The sequence below is a fragment of the Eublepharis macularius genome, chromosome 15 (assembly GCF_028583425.1).
Source record: "Eublepharis macularius isolate TG4126 chromosome 15, MPM_Emac_v1.0, whole genome shotgun sequence".
Classification (NCBI taxonomy): domain Eukaryota; kingdom Metazoa; phylum Chordata; class Lepidosauria; order Squamata; family Eublepharidae; genus Eublepharis; species Eublepharis macularius.
In genome coordinates, this window is record NC_072804.1 from 30,941,457 (window position 1) to 30,959,853 (window position 18,397).

At 42.9% G+C, this 18,397-nt stretch overlaps 1 protein-coding gene across 1 annotated transcript in view; it reads right to left on the minus strand.

The window, feature by feature from the left end:
• The window catches only part of CLIC4 (chloride intracellular channel 4), a 58,504-nt gene extending 40,763 nt beyond the window's left edge, over window positions 1-17,741 (minus strand). Inside the window, exon 1 of the mRNA XM_054999129.1 lies at window positions 17,389-17,741. Coding sequence (XP_054855104.1) covers window positions 17,389-17,463 — 75 coding nt within the window. The 5' untranslated portion in view covers window positions 17,464-17,741. The remainder of the gene's footprint in view (window positions 1-17,388) is intronic.
• Between the last annotated feature and the right edge of the window lie 656 nt (window positions 17,742-18,397).

Below are 18,397 nucleotides of genomic sequence, written 5' to 3' on the forward strand. Positions count from 1 at the left end.
ACATTGGTATGATAGCTGCAGGTATACATTACTAAAACCCATGAACTTAGCACTCTTGTAATAATTTAAAAGTTAAGAAAAGCCTGGGAGCATATATGAAATGCTGACCAGCTGCTGCTTACTATCCGTTCCAATCCATTTCAACTACAACTAGGAAAATCCAAGTGAGTAGGCTTTCCCCCTCTCCCATCACATTTGTAAAGTTACCAAGTTAACAATGCTGGATGAATACTAGTTCCACAGTAGCCGGGTGGTGGTGTTCTTTCTTGTTGTTCTGGCATGGTGTAGTAATCAGAGCGTTGGACTAGGATCTGAGAGACCCAGGTTCAAATCCCCGTCCTTCCTTAGGTGCACACAGCCTTCCTTAGGAGCATTACCTGACGTCTGGCTTACTAGTGGTTGAATAGGACGGTTTCAAGAATGGTGAAATTGACGTCGGCTCTTTGACCATCTTTGACAATGAACTGAAACAGGACCTATAGTGAACCGGTCAGCCTGTTAGATGGTTTCCTTTCCATCCTGTACACCTTGACCTACAATTGGCATTGATGGACTTTATGCACCTTTCATCCATAACTGTTTATAAAAACAATATTGAATGTTGTTAAATGACTATTCATCAATTGTATTGAATGCACTAGCACTTTATGTATAGGTCTAAAGGTGGGAAGATTGCATGTACTGTTATGCTGATGGTCAATTGTGCACAGATGAAATAAGGACAAGTTAATTACTTTGTAACTGTTGTATTAGTACCTTATTTCGTTAGAACATCAAGATATTCTTGATAGGTAAGAACTACAGACATTTCGCATGTCTAGAACATTCCATACGCTCTGCCTCAAACTTGTATTTTTAACAAAATCCATTCCGTATAAAGCTACTTGTGCTATCGGGTTAGGATGTTATGGCCCATGGCTTCAACAATAAACATTTTGCTTGCTTACTTTTCTTTTAAAAACACCACAAAGTACAGAACAAACTCTTAATAAAGTTGGCAAGAAAAAGGCATTAAAAGTATAGGAGAAAAGAACTTGGAAGGCCGTCCAGTAGTGATGACTGATCTCGTTGCCCTCATGAAAATCCACAGATGTTACTTCACTCCTGGGTTGCTTACAGTCCTATATTTAGTTTATGCCTAATATGGACGTCAAGCTTCAATCAGACAGCTACTTACTTTCCCCATGTAAACAAACCTCTTGGCCCTTTGTTTAGCCAACAATGCAAGGATTAAATGATGCCTTTAGAGAAAAGTACCGCATCAGTGTGTAATTAACAAGGAATTTTATTTTTAGCATAAACTAGTAACTTTGAAAGTGCTGAAAGTGGAAGCTGTTCAACGTATTTTAAGAATGGTAAATTAATTCTACTCACTCCTCTGAATTAGTGGCCAGAACTCAGAAGCGTTACAGGCTACCCGAGACCCTGAATGAAAACAGAATTATAGATTACCTGCATACAGTTAAAGTAATTGATTTAGGAAGTCGGCTCTCATATTTGTGAGGAGCCAAGACAAGTAAACATTTTCAAAATTTTAAAAACCGCTCATGGTTATCATTCTGGTGGGCCAACAATTAGACTGGAAACATACAACAGCGTTATTATTTTATTTAAATTGTATATCCCATCTTTTGGCTTACAGAACGTCCCTCAAGAAGCTGTGAGATCTTTTAAAGCAAACAATTCCAGCAGAAGTATTCCAAAATACAAGCAAACTGAAAACACCAATAAAATTCAGCAAAGCAGAAGGGTCAAGCAGCAAATTTGGGGTTGGATCCCCTTTTAACAGCTGAACAGCAATGGCATTTAGTGTTTTAGACTGTTACTGCTGCATATTAGGTGATACTATACTGTTTTTAGCTTGTAGTACTTATCATCTGATTTTTTAAAAACTTCACTGGTCTGTATCCAGTGACAATTCCAAAGACTTAAGGACACTCCCAACTTCACAAGGAATGAGGGGAAACAATTTCCACTGATTTCCCCTCTCCCACTGCAGAGGCTCACTTTGTCTCTTATGCTGTTTCTTGGGTGTACTGATCCTTGGCCTAAGAAAAAAATTCAAAGAGTGCTCAGTGAAGGGGGAAAAGAAAAATCTCATTACGTGAGACCTGCTCCCATGAAAGGATCTTACTTGATATAAGCCACTGTTTTGGTTGCTGTTTTCTTTTCTTTACTACTTTTATCACCACTGTTACTATCTTGAGTTTTTAGTGGTATTTTAATCTTTTAGTTATTGTCTCTACTGTTTTACTAAATTTTCTAAGTTCCCTGGAGAACCTCCTAGCTACTGTGGTACAGAAATAATAAGCTGATCTGCTATCCTAATAAGGACTTGCAGTATGACCCGGAAATGCCACAAGGAAAGGCGCACTGCCAGTTTTCCTGAGGGAATGAGTTCCATCATCTTGGTAACACTGATGAAAAGTGCCCTACCCTATGAGGCCAGTCAAGTTATTACTACTGGAAATGGCACATAGAGAAGAAGAGATCTTAATATGTAGGTGGTTTCATACGATAGTAGCTGCATTCCAATCTACTCAGGAGTATTACCAAAGCTGACATTCTCAAAGTTCTATTAATTAAAGAAGTTTGAGAATGTGAAGGCAGCCAGGCCAAGGACTGATATAAAGGACCTAGCCAATTACTGCCCAATATCTAACTTGCCATTCTTGGGAAAGGTGCGTGCAAGAGCAGTTGCTGAGCAGCTCCAGGTCTTCCTGAATGAGACTTCTGCATTTGACCTTTTCCAGTCCAGCTTCAAGCCTGGGTTTGGGACTGAGACAGTGCTTGTAGCCCAAGTTGACGACCTTTGCCTTTAATTCGATAGAGGAGGTTCAGCACTTTTGACACAGCTGATCATTGGGTCCTGGTCAACTGTCTGGCCTCACTGGGGGTTCAAGGTACTGCCTTAGCATGGTTTTCCTCATTCCTCCAGGGATGCTCTAAAAGGGTTGCCATTGGAGACAAAAGGTCCTCCAAATTGGTCACTGGTGTGTGGTGTTCCACAGGGTGTGATCTTGTCCCCAATATTGTTTAATATTTGTATGTGCCCTCTGGGGAACTCGTCAGGAGATGTAGTGTTGGGCGTCACCAACAGGCTGATGACACGTAGCTCTTTCTTCTGCAGAATAAACAGCCAGAGATGGCTTTCTTGGACCTGGATTCCATGGATGGATGGTGAAGACAAAGCTGGCTGAAACTGAATCCATCTAAGACAGAAGTTACGTAGTTTGGGAGGACCGGGCCGCTGGAGGGGGTGCAGCTACTGGCTCTTGATGAAGTCCTGTTATCTTTGGTGGATTCCATGAAGAGCCTGGGGGTCTGGTTGAATACCTTGCTATTCTTGGATAAGCAAGTGTCCACAGTAGCAAGGTTGACATTCTACCGTCTTCACTGGGCTTGCCAGCTGACCCCCTTCCTGTCTCGGTTGGATCTAGCCACAGTAATTCATGTCACAGTCACCTCCAGGTTAGACTACTGTAATTCATTCTACAAAGGGCTCCTCTTGAAAACACTGCAGAAACTGCAGGTTATTCAAAACACAGCTGCTAGACTCCTGAATGATTCATCATGGTCTGCCCATATGCAGCCTCTTTTATGGTGGCTGCACTGGCTTCCAATTGGTTCCCAGATTAAATTCAAGATGTTTTAAACTTTTAAAGTCCTACACAGTTTTGGACCATCATACCTGAAGGACTGGCTATCCTGATACAATGCCCCAAACAGTCTGTATTCATCTCATAGTTTATTGGTGGTGTCCAGCCCCCACCCCTGAGTAGCTCGTCTCTCTTCTACCAAGTCAAAGGCTTTCTCTGTGGTTGCCCCACCCTGGTGGAATGCTCTGTCCAACAATATGCATGCCCTGCAGGACCTATCTAAGTTCTGCAGGGCATGCAAGGTGGATATGTTTCAGCAGATCTTTAACCAGCCATGATATATCACGGAACCTTTACCACCTGGTTGTGTTTTTTCACTACTGGTTGTATTCTTGTGGGACCCTCAATTATAGGGATATGTTTTTTGGTTTTTATATATATTTATATTTTTCTAATGCTGTAAACTGCTTCGAGCCTCATTTGAGGAAGAGGCAGTATAGAAGTCTAATAAATAAACAAACGAGCAAGTAAAACTGAGCCATATATACTGTTCAAAATTTGTATTCAAATATGTCAAAACTGAGACAGATATGACCTTATACTAAAGCACAATCCAAAGTGAAACACTTTAAAATCCCATTCAAGTACTTAAATCCGAAAACTCAAGCTTAACTTGGCACTCGATCATGTTCAGTGGGCATTACATTTAACAGGATCCCCTTTTCCCTGCTATGCCCAACATGCCTGTTACAACATCTCTTGAACGAAGGCTCTAACTACTACTATAATACATCTCATTATCCTCCACAACTGCAAAAAAACATGTTCAAAAGATTTACTGTGTGCATTTTCTTGAGGTGGTGATTTCCAGTTTCTTCTTTCCCACCACAGATGCTGCTCCTGCAGGTCCGCTGACCACACTCCATCCCCACGAACAAAGTTAGCACCCTCATTTCAGAAAACTTAAAGACATACATGTTTCTTAACTGTGTAGTTAGACACAAGATACTATATGGGGCTGCCTTTGAAGAATATTCTGCAGTTGCAGTGGGCAAAAAAAGGTGTGGCATCATCCAGCTAGGCTTGTCCAACCAATGGCCTTCTCAGCAATGGCACCGCCCCCCCCCCCCCCGCATGGAACAGCCTATCTAGGAAGGCCCAGCTGACTACCTCCTGCCTCACATGCACAAGGATAGTTTCAACCTTCCTCTTTAAGAAAAGCCCTGGTTGATCAGACTAAGCCAAAGGCCTGGTTCTTTTAGTCTCATGCAGATACACTCATGCATATAACTGTATATGAACATGACTTAGAATGGTGGTAAAGTGCTATTGATTAGCAAACAAAACATGAAAAAAAATTACTCTAGGCTAGCACAGAAGTTGTACCAAACAACTGAAATAAGCAACTGGTTTAAACAACACGGGAATGCCAGAACACAACAAGTTATCAGGTAGTTGAGTATGTCCTATGTTTTCTGTGAAAATGTAATTATGGCCCAGTCTGTTCTAGTAAAGGCCACCAAGGCCACAGGTGTTGATGCATTTGCGTACCATTTGGTTTTCAAATACATAGTCCTAGCAATTTCATGAATGGAACAGTTCCAGGGTTGGATCCAGACTAAGTGTTCTGCTAATGGAAGTTTTAGATGGATAGCTGTGTTGGTCTGCAGTCCAGTGGCAGTGTCTTCAGCTGTCTGAAGAAGGAAGCTCTGACTCTTGAAAGCTTATACCCTGAAAATCTTGTCGGTCTCTGGACTCAAATCCTGCTGCTAATGGAAGGCACCAGAACTTTCCAGCCTCCCGGTCTTCCACCACAGTCCACTAAGCACCTCAAAATGTTGCTCCTGGGGGACAAGGGGCCCATAAGAATAGCATGAGGGGCATCAGGGGTCTGCAACCGGAAGTGGAAACTGGTAGAAATTATACCTTCCCTTCGTCTGGATCCACACACACACTCTGGTCATTAGTATGCAGAAGCTGAAGCAAGACAACTATAGCAATAGCAAAGTAGAAATCTGGCATGTGTTTTTCCCTACTTAAGGAGTTAGTATTATGCAAGATGCATTGCGTGAAACAGCCTACCAATATCCAAGAGTGGGAACGTCTCGTATGTTTATACTGTGGGGACAAAGGAAAAATCCAAATTCTTATTTTTCTTTTTTTAAAATGTTAAAGTATAGAACTGTGCTACATTTCTGAGAGAGAACATTCTTTCTAAAACTTGAATTGGTGTAGTGCACACCACAGAAATCCAGTATTTGAATTTTTCTTGTTAAGAGCGTCTCTAAATAATGGCGTCATGTCAGAAACAGAAAAATGGTGAGGGCAAGAAGACTAACCAGAAGGGGAGCACGGGTAAGTAGAGAATTTAATAGTGAATTTAAGGTGAAAGATTTATGAATCTCAACATTGCTTATCAAGTAAAAGGATCCAGACAATGATTAGCCCTGAATGTTGGAGGTGAGGAAAGTTTAATGAGCTTTAATAATAATAATAATAATAATAATAATAATAATAATAGGTTAGTCTTAAAGGTGCTACTGGACTCTTTTTGATTTTGCTACTACAGACTAACACGGCTAACTCCTCTGGTTTAATGAGCTTTGCCTCTCTAACTACCTCAGGGATGAGTGTCAGAGGTGAAGAAAGTTCAAAGGAGGACTTAAAAACCTGGCTCTCCTCCTCCAAAAATCACATTCAAAGTCCTCTTCTGACCCTGAATTTGAGCCACTTCTCAGCTCTGATATTAGCATACTAATATTGTCTCCCTGACCTGCCTGCCTACTGAAAGATTACCTGGATCAAAGGACTTTTTATTCACTTCTGAAATATAGCTTGTGAGTTGACATAAGAGCCTCACTTTCATTAGTTACATTAAAATGACTGTTGAACACATTTCCCACCAGCTTTTGTGTCACCTCTCTCATATCCATTGAAAAAGCTGACCTATCTCTGAGCCTCCTGGAATAACTAGTAGAACCCAAACTGCTGGGTAACCTTGATTATTTAAAAAAAATGTGGAATTGCTACAGATCCTGCAGCTGACGGTTGTGTGTTTGACAATGGTAAGGTCCTTCTAGTATTATAAATCATGGCTTTTTAATACCTATCATGCATTTTTGAATGTTTATCCAGAACTTACACTATGTGGTATAGTGGTTATAATGTTATTTTAGGGCCAGAAAAACCCAGATTAAAATTCCAATCTTCTACAAATTCACTGGGTGACACTGAGCCAGTCACACACTCACCCTAATCTACCTGACACACTTGTTGCAAGGAGGGACTATGGAAGCCACCATGACCTCTCTGGAGGCAATGTGGGATAAAAATAATGGCTTGGATCTCATGGAAGATGTCCACAGATAGAAGGGGGAGGGGGTTTCACCAGTCCCCACCTACAGTTGCAGACCTCTAACTCCTTCCCCAGTCTGCTGGCAGGGGCGGGGGGGGGGAGCTTTCACCCAGGAATATTTGGGAGAGCATTTAGAGCTGCAAGAGGAGGGAAGCGGCCCACCCAGTTCTGCATTTCTCTAAACCCCCAGAAGATGTTGTGGCTGTAGTCATGATGACACAGGGTAAAGAAGCCAAAACTGAAAGATGCTGTAAGACAGGGGCTATGCTGATAGCAAAGGGCAATGGTCTGGAAGGGACTGAACTGCTAACCTTGAATGGAGTACAAGTCTCGCACAAGTCATGTAAAGAGTTTGGGAGTCCTCCTAGACCCAGCCTGGCTAAGGTAAGAAGCAGGATGATAGTGTTATTAGTAACTTTGCTGATGCCAAATTGGGAGGAGTAGCAAACACCCAAGAAGATAGAATTAAAATTCAACAAGACCTTAATACTCTGGAGAAGTGTGCAGCTGTGAATAGGATGCAATTCAACAAAGACAAGTGCACAGTATTACATCTGGGCCACAAGAATGGGAAGCACAAATACTGGATGGGGGATACACTTCTGGGCAGTAGTATATGTGAAAGGGATCTTGGGGTAAGAGTGGACTGTAAACTAAATATGAGCAGTCAGTGTGATGCGGTGGCAAAAAGGCTAATTCAATCCTGGGTTGTATCAAAGGGGCCATAGCATCGAAATCGCAGGAGGTCATAGCCCCTCTCTATACTGCCTTGGTCAGGCCACACCTGGAGTATTGTGTGCAGTTCTGGAGGCCTCACTTCAAAAAGGACGTGGACAAAATCGAGAGGGTGCAGAGGAGAGCGACGAGGATGATCAGGGGTCTGGAGACTGAGCCCTACGAGGAAAGGCTGAGGGCCTTGGGAATGTTTAGTTTGGAGGAGGTTGAGGGGGTCATGATTGCTCTCTTTAAATATTTGAAAGGCTATCATTTGGAGGAGGGCAAGGAGCTGTTCCAGTTGGCAGCAGAGGGAAGGACCCGAAGCAATGGGCTTAAATTACATGCACAAAGGTACTGGCTGGATATTAGGAAAAACTTTTTCACGGTCAGAGTAGTTCAAAAGTGGAATCAGCTGCCTAGGGAGGTGGTGAGCTCCCCTTCACCGGCAGTTTTCAAGAAGAGGCTGGATGAATCTTTGTCAGAGATGCTTTAGGCTGATCCTGCACTGGGCAGGGGGTTGGACTAGATGGTCTGTATGGCCCCTTCCAACTCTATGATTCTATGAAAAACTAATAACACCACCAATAAGCTATGAGATGAATACTTTCGGATACTGATCCCTATGTTTCCAACAGAGTGGCTTTATTTGTGTTAGCGGCAATGAAGATTAGACTGAGCTTGGATCTCACTGTAAGCTATTGATTTTATTGTCCATTTTCATTTAATTGTATATATTGCTGTGTTTTTGTTCTATTGTTTTTACTGTATGATTTGTTATGGTTTATGGCTAAGACAATAAACATGAGAGAGAGAGAGAGAGAGAGAGAGAGAGAGAGAGAGAGAGAGAGAGAGAGAGAGAGAGAGAGAGAGAGAGAGAGAGAGAGAGAGAGAGAGAGAGAGAGATTAAAATACACCTTTCCACTACAGTCTTCCTACTGAGACTCACCCAACCTGACTACACTGACCCATGCAACTGTAACTTCTAGGCTGCATGACAATTACATGCTCTTCATGGGGGATGCTCATTAAATCAAGCTGTAAGTGTCAATTTGCACAAAATGCAACAGCCCATCTTTCAACTGAACACACAAAAACACCCACTGATTATTCATCAGCTTCCATGTTCAATTTAAGCTGCTAACTCTTAGGTTTAAAGTCCTTTACAAAATGGAACACGTATCTGAAGGAATACCTCTCATGACACTAATCTGTGCAGCTAACTTGATAACAATACTTATTTCCTCCCATAAGTACTACTTGTTTCTGTGAATGAATCACACCATCCAATGTGGCTGGCAGAATAGTACCATTCAAGAATGAACCTAAATGCTTACTGCTCACAGACCTCTGGTCATCTCCATTTCACTACACCCATCTCACAGAGTAGTACACTCCTCCTCTGCTCGTTCCAGGACATTTTTGAGCACTAGACTAGACTAATTTTATCAAACAGCTTGCCAGAAGAGGTTCAAAAGGCATCCTCACTTCTCATTTTAGGAAGGACCTGCATCCTAGTCCTCTTCCAAAAGATGTGTATTTGCAATTGGTGGCGATGTGGCTTGTTGAAGCTGTGCAGGAAGCCTGGATAGGGTGGTTTTTTGAAGCCATGTACAAGCCATGTTTTACACTGTACTCTTTGCCTGTTGGCATTTTGTTAGCCGTGCTGAATCCCTGGAGAAAGGCAGGGTATATTTTAAACAAGTATTTTGCTAAATAAATGACACTTAACAGGGTGGGCATCATTGGTTTCTGAGACCGACGGGAAATACAAAGCACTGGGAATTGCCTGGACATAAAATAAAAAGTACCTAGTTTGAGTCAACTGAACAACAAATTCTACCAGCTGCACCTCAGGCCTCAATTTCTACAAGACACACCGTGGGCCTGGACTGAAGAACTCGCTCTCTAGATCTAGATTTGGATACCGTCACTCATGCCTCTAGGCCTGAAACCCCCACCTTCTGAAAATACAGCAGCTCTTCCGCACTTCACATTCATGTGAAGGTGTTTTTACAAGATTATCCTTTCTCAAGAGACCTGCACCTAGCACGCGGCCTGTTCCTAATGGGATTATTTTGAAGGCAAGCCAAACCTCCAACAAGATTACCTTTTGACAGCAGTGCTAGAAAGGAACAAATAGTGCTTATTTCCTGCCCCATTTTTGTTATTATTTCATTGGTTTGAGGTACATTATTAAAGCAACATATGACCCTTAGTTAACATTCCTCAATGAATGTGTTGTTACTATATTATAGTTCAAGAGGAGACTTATTATTCAGGATGGGTTTAATTCCACTGTACCAGTTCCCACATAGTTACTCTGAACTCAGCAAACTCAGGCTTAGCTAGGCCTGCTGTTAAGACATTCAATGCTAGGTATGAAAAGTGAGAATCAACAGAAGGATGATTAAGGTAGCTGGGACTAAGCAGATTCCCTTCTACCCCAGAGTAAGACTACCCACTGATCAAGACTGACCAACTTGCAGGAGAAATTTAACTAGAAGGCCTTCAATGCTGCCTCTGGAATAGAGCACTTTTTCTCATGCTCTAACCACTGTAGAGTCTAAAATTCCAAAGTCAGTGAATAGTGAGCTCATAGATGAGTGAGTGGAGGATGTTATCAGGTAGAAGTGGAGAAGGGTTCTTCTGTCTGTGAGTTTCTTAGCACACTTAAAGCAAGGCTTGACAAATCTCAAGCACCAGGCACCTAGGAAATTCTAAGGCATCCAACTGGAAAATCAGATGGCTGCCATTACCAGGAGCTCCGTTCACCAGCTTCATTTGATGAGCCAGCTGCAGCTTTTCCTGGGCAAAAAAATCTTGCCACTGTGGTGCATGCCCTGGGAATATCTAGATTAGACAACTGTAGAGTTCTCTACATGGGGCTGCCCTTATAGGGCGTCCAGAAGCTAGAACTGGTACAGAATGCTGAGGCCATAATACTAACTAGAGTGGGTTGGGGGGGGGGTCATCTCAGTCCAGTCTTGCTTCATTTACACTAGTTCCCAAGTTGCTTCTGGACCTAATTCAAGACATCGTCGTGGCATCTAGTTTTTTCAACAGCGGTTTTACTATATTGTCTTTTAGTGATCCTTAGTAGAAATAAAAGATTAGTTATCATTTCCCATTAGAATATGTTTGGTTTTATGACATGTATATGCACTAAGTTCATGTCATTTTTTTGTACCACCCAAAGGTGATAAATTTTGTGGTAGCAATAATTAGATTAGAAAATATGGTCATTAAAATATACCCGCTGAAAAATCAGTCTGGCTTCTAAATTCTGGCGCTGGCTCTGGGAGCCAAAAATAATTTGTCATGGCTTGTGTTCAAGGCCAACTTTTCTCAAAGTACCTTAAAACTCATATATACACTACTGTCTGCAGGGATGAGTCAAACTTTGCTGCCAGGGAGTTTTTAAAATGCCAAAAACGTTGGCTTGGTACCAGCCAGTTTCCAGAACATGAGCAGCTGCAAGCAGACATGACACTTTTTGCATACCAAACTTACAGTTTCGCTGCACTCCCTCGCGCCTGGAGTTTCTATTTGATTCAAGGATATTTCCATCACCCAGTGATTGCTACTTGTACCTACGCAAGAGCAAGAGCAAGAGGAGATGGCTGCTAGCAATTGTGCAAACAGGGATACAAGAGGTACCAGTTTTAACTCTTCAGTTAATGCAGACTTTTAGTTAGTGTACAAAAGTCATCTACTTTATATCAAAAATCTTAGAAGCAGCGAGAAAGAAGCTAATCTTCCCATTTATAAAAGCTTTCAAACAAGAAGACAATTTATAGTTGCCAAACGGAGCCAGCATTACAAGTCTGTATTAATGAATATAATGTGATATGATAGACGGCATCCCCAATTGTTTCCTCCTACATATCAGGCAAGAGGAGTAACTGAACTGCAGGTATTATAGATGAGGGAACATGCCCCATAGCCTTTAGCAATCTAGCTCCCTGGGAATAAAGGAGGATAATAACACACTTTGTAAATGGCTCTGAGTGTGGCATTAAGTTGTCCTGAAGGGTTGTATATAAATTTAATGTTGTTGTTATTGTTATTTCTTAACCAAGTTTCCAGATTTCAAGAAAGCAGAGAAAAAAATTATAAATGTGTTCACTATACCTAAGGACAGCTCAGAAATTTAAAGTGGTTATAAGTTGGTCTCACAATTTTAGATAAAAGTGATATATCTATCTTCACTGCGGGAACTACCTTGCAGGATTGCACAGGGTGCACTCTTACCCCCTATGTTATTCAATTTATATGGAAATCCTTTAAGAGAAGCCATTTGCAGCTATGAAAATGTCATAAATATGCAGATGATCTCTCTCTATCCAAATTCCCTGTTGATGCGGTAGAGGTCCTGAGTCACTGCCTGACAGCTGTGGTCAAGTGGCTGAAAGCGAGAACTGAAACAGACAAAAGTGATGCTGGTTGGGAAAGTGGAGATCTTGTGCTCCCCACTTTTGTTGGGGTTCAGTTGACCCTGGCTGATTCAGTTAAGAGCCAAGGGTTTATCCTGGATCCAGCACTGCTACTAGCGAAGCAAGTAAATACAGCTGGAAAAAAGGCCTTCTCCCTACTCAGACTAGCCCAAAGAAATGACCCCCTACCTCAACACGGCCAGTCTGGCCATCAGGATTCATGCCATGGTCACATTGAGACTAGACTATTGTAGTGCACTCTATCTAGGTCTCCCCTCAAAGTCAATCTGGAGACTCCAGCTTGTACAGAACACAGCAACTCAAGTATCAGGAGCTAGGCAGAGCATGCATATCGTTCCCATTCTGCAGTCACTCCACTGGCTATCCATTCAAGGTTTGGGCTATCACAAATCTCTTCATGGTCTATGCTCCACCTCACCAGCTTCACTCATCTGAACAGGGCCTTTTGCAGATACCATCCTGCAAATGGGCAAAATCAACAGCTGCCTGTACATGCACATTCTTTGTTGTGGCCCCCACCTTATGAAATAGCCTGCCTGAATTTATTCAGGACTTTTTACTCAGGCAACAGACCTGTGCTGCAGGAAATGGCTGAGAGAGATATCTTGATAAAGATATAGGGACTCTAGACTATACAACTGGATACTGTCTGTTGGTGAAGATATGCTCCTACCAGAGATTTCCGTATCTTTAACATAGCATGTAAAGTTCCTTATATTTTGTTTCTGCAGTGTTTCATATCTGCATTCAGATTCATGCTTGTTTTTCAAATCTCTGCAATCCATACCCTTTTGTTTATTGAATGTTCCAGCCATTGATTGTATTGACTTACATTGTGTGAATCCACCTTGAGCCTCAGTAAGAATGGTGGGTTATAAATAACACAAAATAAAAATAAATCGATAGGGTGGATGTTTACTTCTAATAGGGGTACTTTCCACTTGTGCTAGGATCCGTCCCTAAAGCAAGAGGGAAGCAGCTGTGCGCAAAACTGAATTTGTTTAATGTATTCTGAGTTTACACACACATAACCAGAGCAACCCCAATGTAGCAACACCATTGAACTCTGCCATGAAACACAGCCTACTGCTGCCCTCCTGAAACAGTGACCTACCTCACAGGGTTGTGGTCAGGACAATACCTGCACATTATTAATAATACTTAACAGCAACTTAAAATGCGACTTTCCTTGCTCCAGCATATACCCAAACCAGGCTACAAACAGCACACATTCATTACATTCCTGCTTTTTCTTTTATGAGATTCCACTTGAGTGTTTTAAATATTGCAGCTACACACTGGAATCAATCCTCCTTTATCAATTATACATGTGAACCTGGTAGGAAGCTCTTGGGGAATGAGATCTATTAGCCAGTTCTGCTTTATCAGCATCCAGGCAGCAAATATTTGCATGGACTGCAAAGTTAACATGGACTGCAGGCAGACCACCGAGGCAAGGCACAAAGACTCCAGTTATTCATTACCAAAGACCACCAACGTAAGCGCTACAAGCAAAGCTGTATTTCTTCTATACATCCTGGGCTTGCTTTGCAAATATGCTTTAGAGCAGGAAGAGGCCATGAATTACAGCAGCCCCAACTGTAAATATTTTCTTAACAGTGTTTCCCCCTGCCCCCAACAAGTATGCTTCACCACTCTCCAGTGGGAACTAGCAACATCCAGCTGTTTTTCTTTCCCAGAGACTATGGGTCCACCCATCTCAACTCCCAATGTTTTGCAAGGTACATGGCTACTGCCCGTTAGCCACAAGCGTTGGCATAGATTCAGTGAAGAGGATTGCTTAGCACAGATTCACAATTGCTTTTTCAGTTCACACAAACGGAAGTCTTCGCCTAGTTTCCCTTCCTCTCCATAAGCAAAAACACCACTGTGCAGGTGGTGCAAACACAGACTTTCTTGGCCCCCATGTTGTATGTATACAACAAAAAGATTTGGAACTTGGTTCCTACTGTGTTGCACTGTAGCTATTATCTTCAAACACTCCACACCAAAATTCTTCATGAGCACCACCTCCAGGTAACACGTGGCACAAGATTTAGACAATCTCAAGAATGGTGGAAGCACATGACAACGCTTCAGTTCAATTTTCTACCCAAAAGTTATCCATGTCCAAAGTAATCTCTGAACCATCTTCCTCAAGTGTTCAAAAAAAGTGTTCAGCGACTCAAAAGTCATGAGATAAACCTCAACATACAATGTCAAGACCAAAATGAAAAAAGGCCTTATTTGCTTTCCTGTTTCTCCACAGCAGCAGGGAGTAGAATCTATATGCTACCCTGATATGTCTCATGGCTATAATGCAAGGGTGCTGTCATATTAGATAAAGAAACCAGAGGCGGGACAGGTCATACATACACCTCAAAGGCATGTTGGGTGTCGAAATGTGGGGCTAAATGCCAAAAGGGCTCCTTATCGTCTTTAAAACCAAGCTTCATAGAAGCGGTAGGAAGAACTCCATTCAGTCCTCTTCACCCTATCTCCAAGAGTATGTGAGTAATAGTTTATTCATAACTTTCATGAAGTAATGACATCAGGAGAACATTACATCATCAAGACTCTTCAAGTCCCCACCCCTTGGTTCCAGTTCAAAGTTTCTGCTCTCAACTGTGCCCCTTAAACGCCAGAGGGATGGGGTGGAGTGAGGCCTGTGACAGTGTTTCAGAGAGAAGAATGCAAGGGAAAGATCAACTTCCTTAACGTTAGAGAACTAGGGATCAGAGTTTATTTTGGGAAGGCTTTTTTTAAAAGTAAGATTGCCCTGACCAGAGTATCTGTAGGACCTCAAGCATTGCACACACAAAAAAGCCAGAGTAAGAGGCAACACACACACACACACACACAAATGACTCCTAAAAAGGGCATTTTGTGAAGCGTATGAGGCATGTGGCTATTTTCATAAAAAAGCGTTCACAGAACAATCTTTAATCTTCTTAAAAACATGTCCAACATTAATGAGCTCCATGTATGTAGCCCCAAGAGCTAGAGAGACAATATAAAAATGGGAAGGAGATAGATTCAATGTTTTCCCCCCAAAATCACTGAAAGAGAAGTTAATCTCTGCTGGGCATGGAGGGACAGAGAATGAAACTTCAGCAATGGAAGAAAGAAACCATAATTGGCTGAAGAGGCATCAACCGAAGGAACTCTGTATTATCCCTGCAAGAAACTGGAAGAAAGCCCATCTTGGGGATAAAGTGAAAGCAACAGAGTAACTCCAGCCTTCCAGCAATACTGCATGTTTAAACGAAATGGGGTGGAGCTGCATTGTCATCATTTCAAAAAGTTATTGTGTGTTTTCAAGACCATCTTGACCAATGCACTTATTAGCAGCATCTGGTATCATTATTGAAAGGAATGCTTCCTAACTGATCTCTCCCAGAAGTCAGAGCTGGGCTATGAGGCAAGGAAAATAGAGCAGAAGTATCCTAGGCACCTTACTCAAATGTTTTTGTACTGTTCCACAAAAATGTCTGAGGTAATGGAGAGAAGATAAAAGAACACAAGGCAAAGTGATCATAAAGTAGCAGTGCCTGACACCTCCTCCAGCGAGGCTCAAAGTTAAGATCCTTCCCAAACAGCAAATTAACTCTCAAGAAGAAGGCTACATACTAGCTATCCATGAATTGGGTTTCCAGACGTTACCAGGGGCTAAGCAATTTCACCATGTAAGAGGACACCGGGGCTCACCATGGAAAGGAGATGTAGGGAAACCCTCAAAGGGGAATATTCACAGCCTACACAACAGTTGCTTGAAGATATGGACTATCAGCCTTCAACCTCAGGGCAATATGTTGACTGGCATTGTTGAAAAAGCAAGACACTATTTAGAGCTGTGTGTGTCCAAAACACGGAGTCAAATCTGGCAGACCTTTGTTAGAGGAGGACTGTATAAACCCATTAAAGGATGGACAAAACTACTTAGGGCTTTGTTTTGTTATTATACAAGGAAATGTTAGAATGTGTGCAGAGGACAGAGAATCCACTCAGAAGGCGAAGGATTAGAGTTAATAAAAATTCTGAATCCCTACTTCTACAATAAAGCAATCAAGCTGTCATATTGAGTCAACATCTGTGAAGACATAGAAATAAAGGGAGAAGACAGATAGAATTATAGGAATTGATTGAACAAGAACTACTTTTATTTTAAAATGTTTTTCCTGATTTCCATCCAAATCAGGACTTGAAGTTTCTACATTACATACACCATAATTAAACTTGTTGCTTAATTTAAAGTAAGTGAGAATAAAATTATGCAGAGAATCAGACAATTACTGCAAAAAAAATCTCTTTCCAATATAATAAAATGACTGCCACATCTATTATAAACCAATGGTTTTTCTTTCACCTCAACATATTAGTAATGAAACATGCTAACACCTTTGTAATCTCTTTTCCTTCGAAAAGCATCTTAGTAAGTTGTATGACTTCGACCTTTCTTCCCTCTCCAGAAAGCAAGCAAATATTTAGAATGCATGACATTTTTGCGTCTATGACTATGTTGTTGCATTATGTGCATTGTGTCTATGAAGAACAATTTTTTTCAAAAAAAACTTTTTAAAATCTTGTTTCCAGAAGGGTAGGATGCTGCACAAGTCCCTATTTAGGTGCGAAAATCTCACTGGAGCCATAACACAAAAAAGAAAGAGAGCTAGAGAAATTCAGGTAGCTTTATTGCTGCTGAATGTGCATTGGGAGGGGAAGAAGAGAGAATCCCTAAAGGCAGAAATTTCTTGAAGGCTGGGGGGGGGGTTAACTTAGTAGCTCTGTAACTGCTTGGGGGGTGAGACTTTCTTTAAAACAAGAGGTGGGGTTTCTTTGGAGCATTTGGACAAAAAGGGAAGAGACACTGCTGCTGTGTTGGGCCCCACGAGCCTTTAAGATTTCTTAAAGGCTCGTGGGGGGGGGAGGTTAAAACATTTACATTTTCTAACCCCAGCGGGGTCGATGGAGAAGCTGGAGTCCAGGGGATTCCCTCATTGAGGAGGGGACCTAGGAAGGAAGGGGAGGGGAGGCAAACTGTGAAATTTGAGGAGGGAGCCACGGGGGGGGCGGATCTGCTGAGGTATTTGGCGAAAGGGGCCGGCTGAAGTCGATTCCCTCATTGAGGAGCGGAGAGGGAGAGAAAGCAGAAGCCGAGAAGGACTCCGCGGACGGGAATGGCGGCAGGCAAGCTCGCTGGGGAGTTTTTGTCCAGCCGAGTTGTGAGGGACCTTTTTTATTATTATGGTCATTTCGTTTTTACCTTGACGAAGAGCTCGATGAGCGGCTCCTTGTCGCCCTCCTCCTTCACCCCGTTCACCGGCATCGAGAGCGCCATGCTCGGCTCTACCTTCTTCGTCCCTTGGCGGTGTGTGGCTGGAGGGAGGGAGGAAAAAGCCGCCGCCCCTCCAACAGGGTCGCTTCGCCGCCCGCCCGCCTCAAACGCGCGCTCCCGCCTTCCCTCACGGCTCTCTCTCGTGCGCGCGCGTCCCCTCGACTCTCCCAGCTCCGCCGAAAGAGGCGGGACAGCGACTGAGCGGCGAAAAGGAGAGGCGCTGGCTTTTTATAGGAAGGGGCGGGGTTAGTCACGGGAAAGAGGCGTGGCTTAGGACACGGGCTAAGACCCCTCTCCGAAAGAACAGAAACTCGACTGAGCGGCGAAGGGGAAAGTGGCTGGATATTTATAGGAAGGGGCGGGGATACTCCCGAGAAGGAGGCGTAGCTTAGAACCCAGTCTGAGCCTCCGCTCAGAAAAGAGACCGAAAAAGCGACTGAAAAAGGATCGAGCATTTTTCATGAAGGGGCGGGGCTGCCACCCAGAAGGAGGCGTGGCTTAGGAGACAGACTTGCCGCCCACTTGCAAAGCGTGAAGGAAAGCAGTAAGCAGGGCGGGGCTGAGCAAAACGGGGCCCGCCTTGGGGAAAGGAGGCGGGGCTGCAGTTCCGCTGGCACGCCCAAGCAGGGAGAGCTGAGGAGGCGTGGCTTTTCTTGAGCCGGGCGGGCTGCGGTGCCCAGAGATTTCTCCTTGGCAGCTGCAGCGCCTGGCTCGCCTTGGTGGGGTGACGGCAGAGGCTGATGCAAGAAGGGCTCCATCTGGAAAAGTGGAGCTGGAACGAGGGGGGTGGTGAAGGGGGAAAGTAGGCCCGGAGGAAGAGAGCGAAGTTGCAATAGTTGCTAGCCCAGGACACATTTTATTAATTAGAATTTTAAAAAAAAAAAAGTGGTTCATACCTACCAACTTACTGGTTGTCCTGGTTGCAGTTCTCATTAGG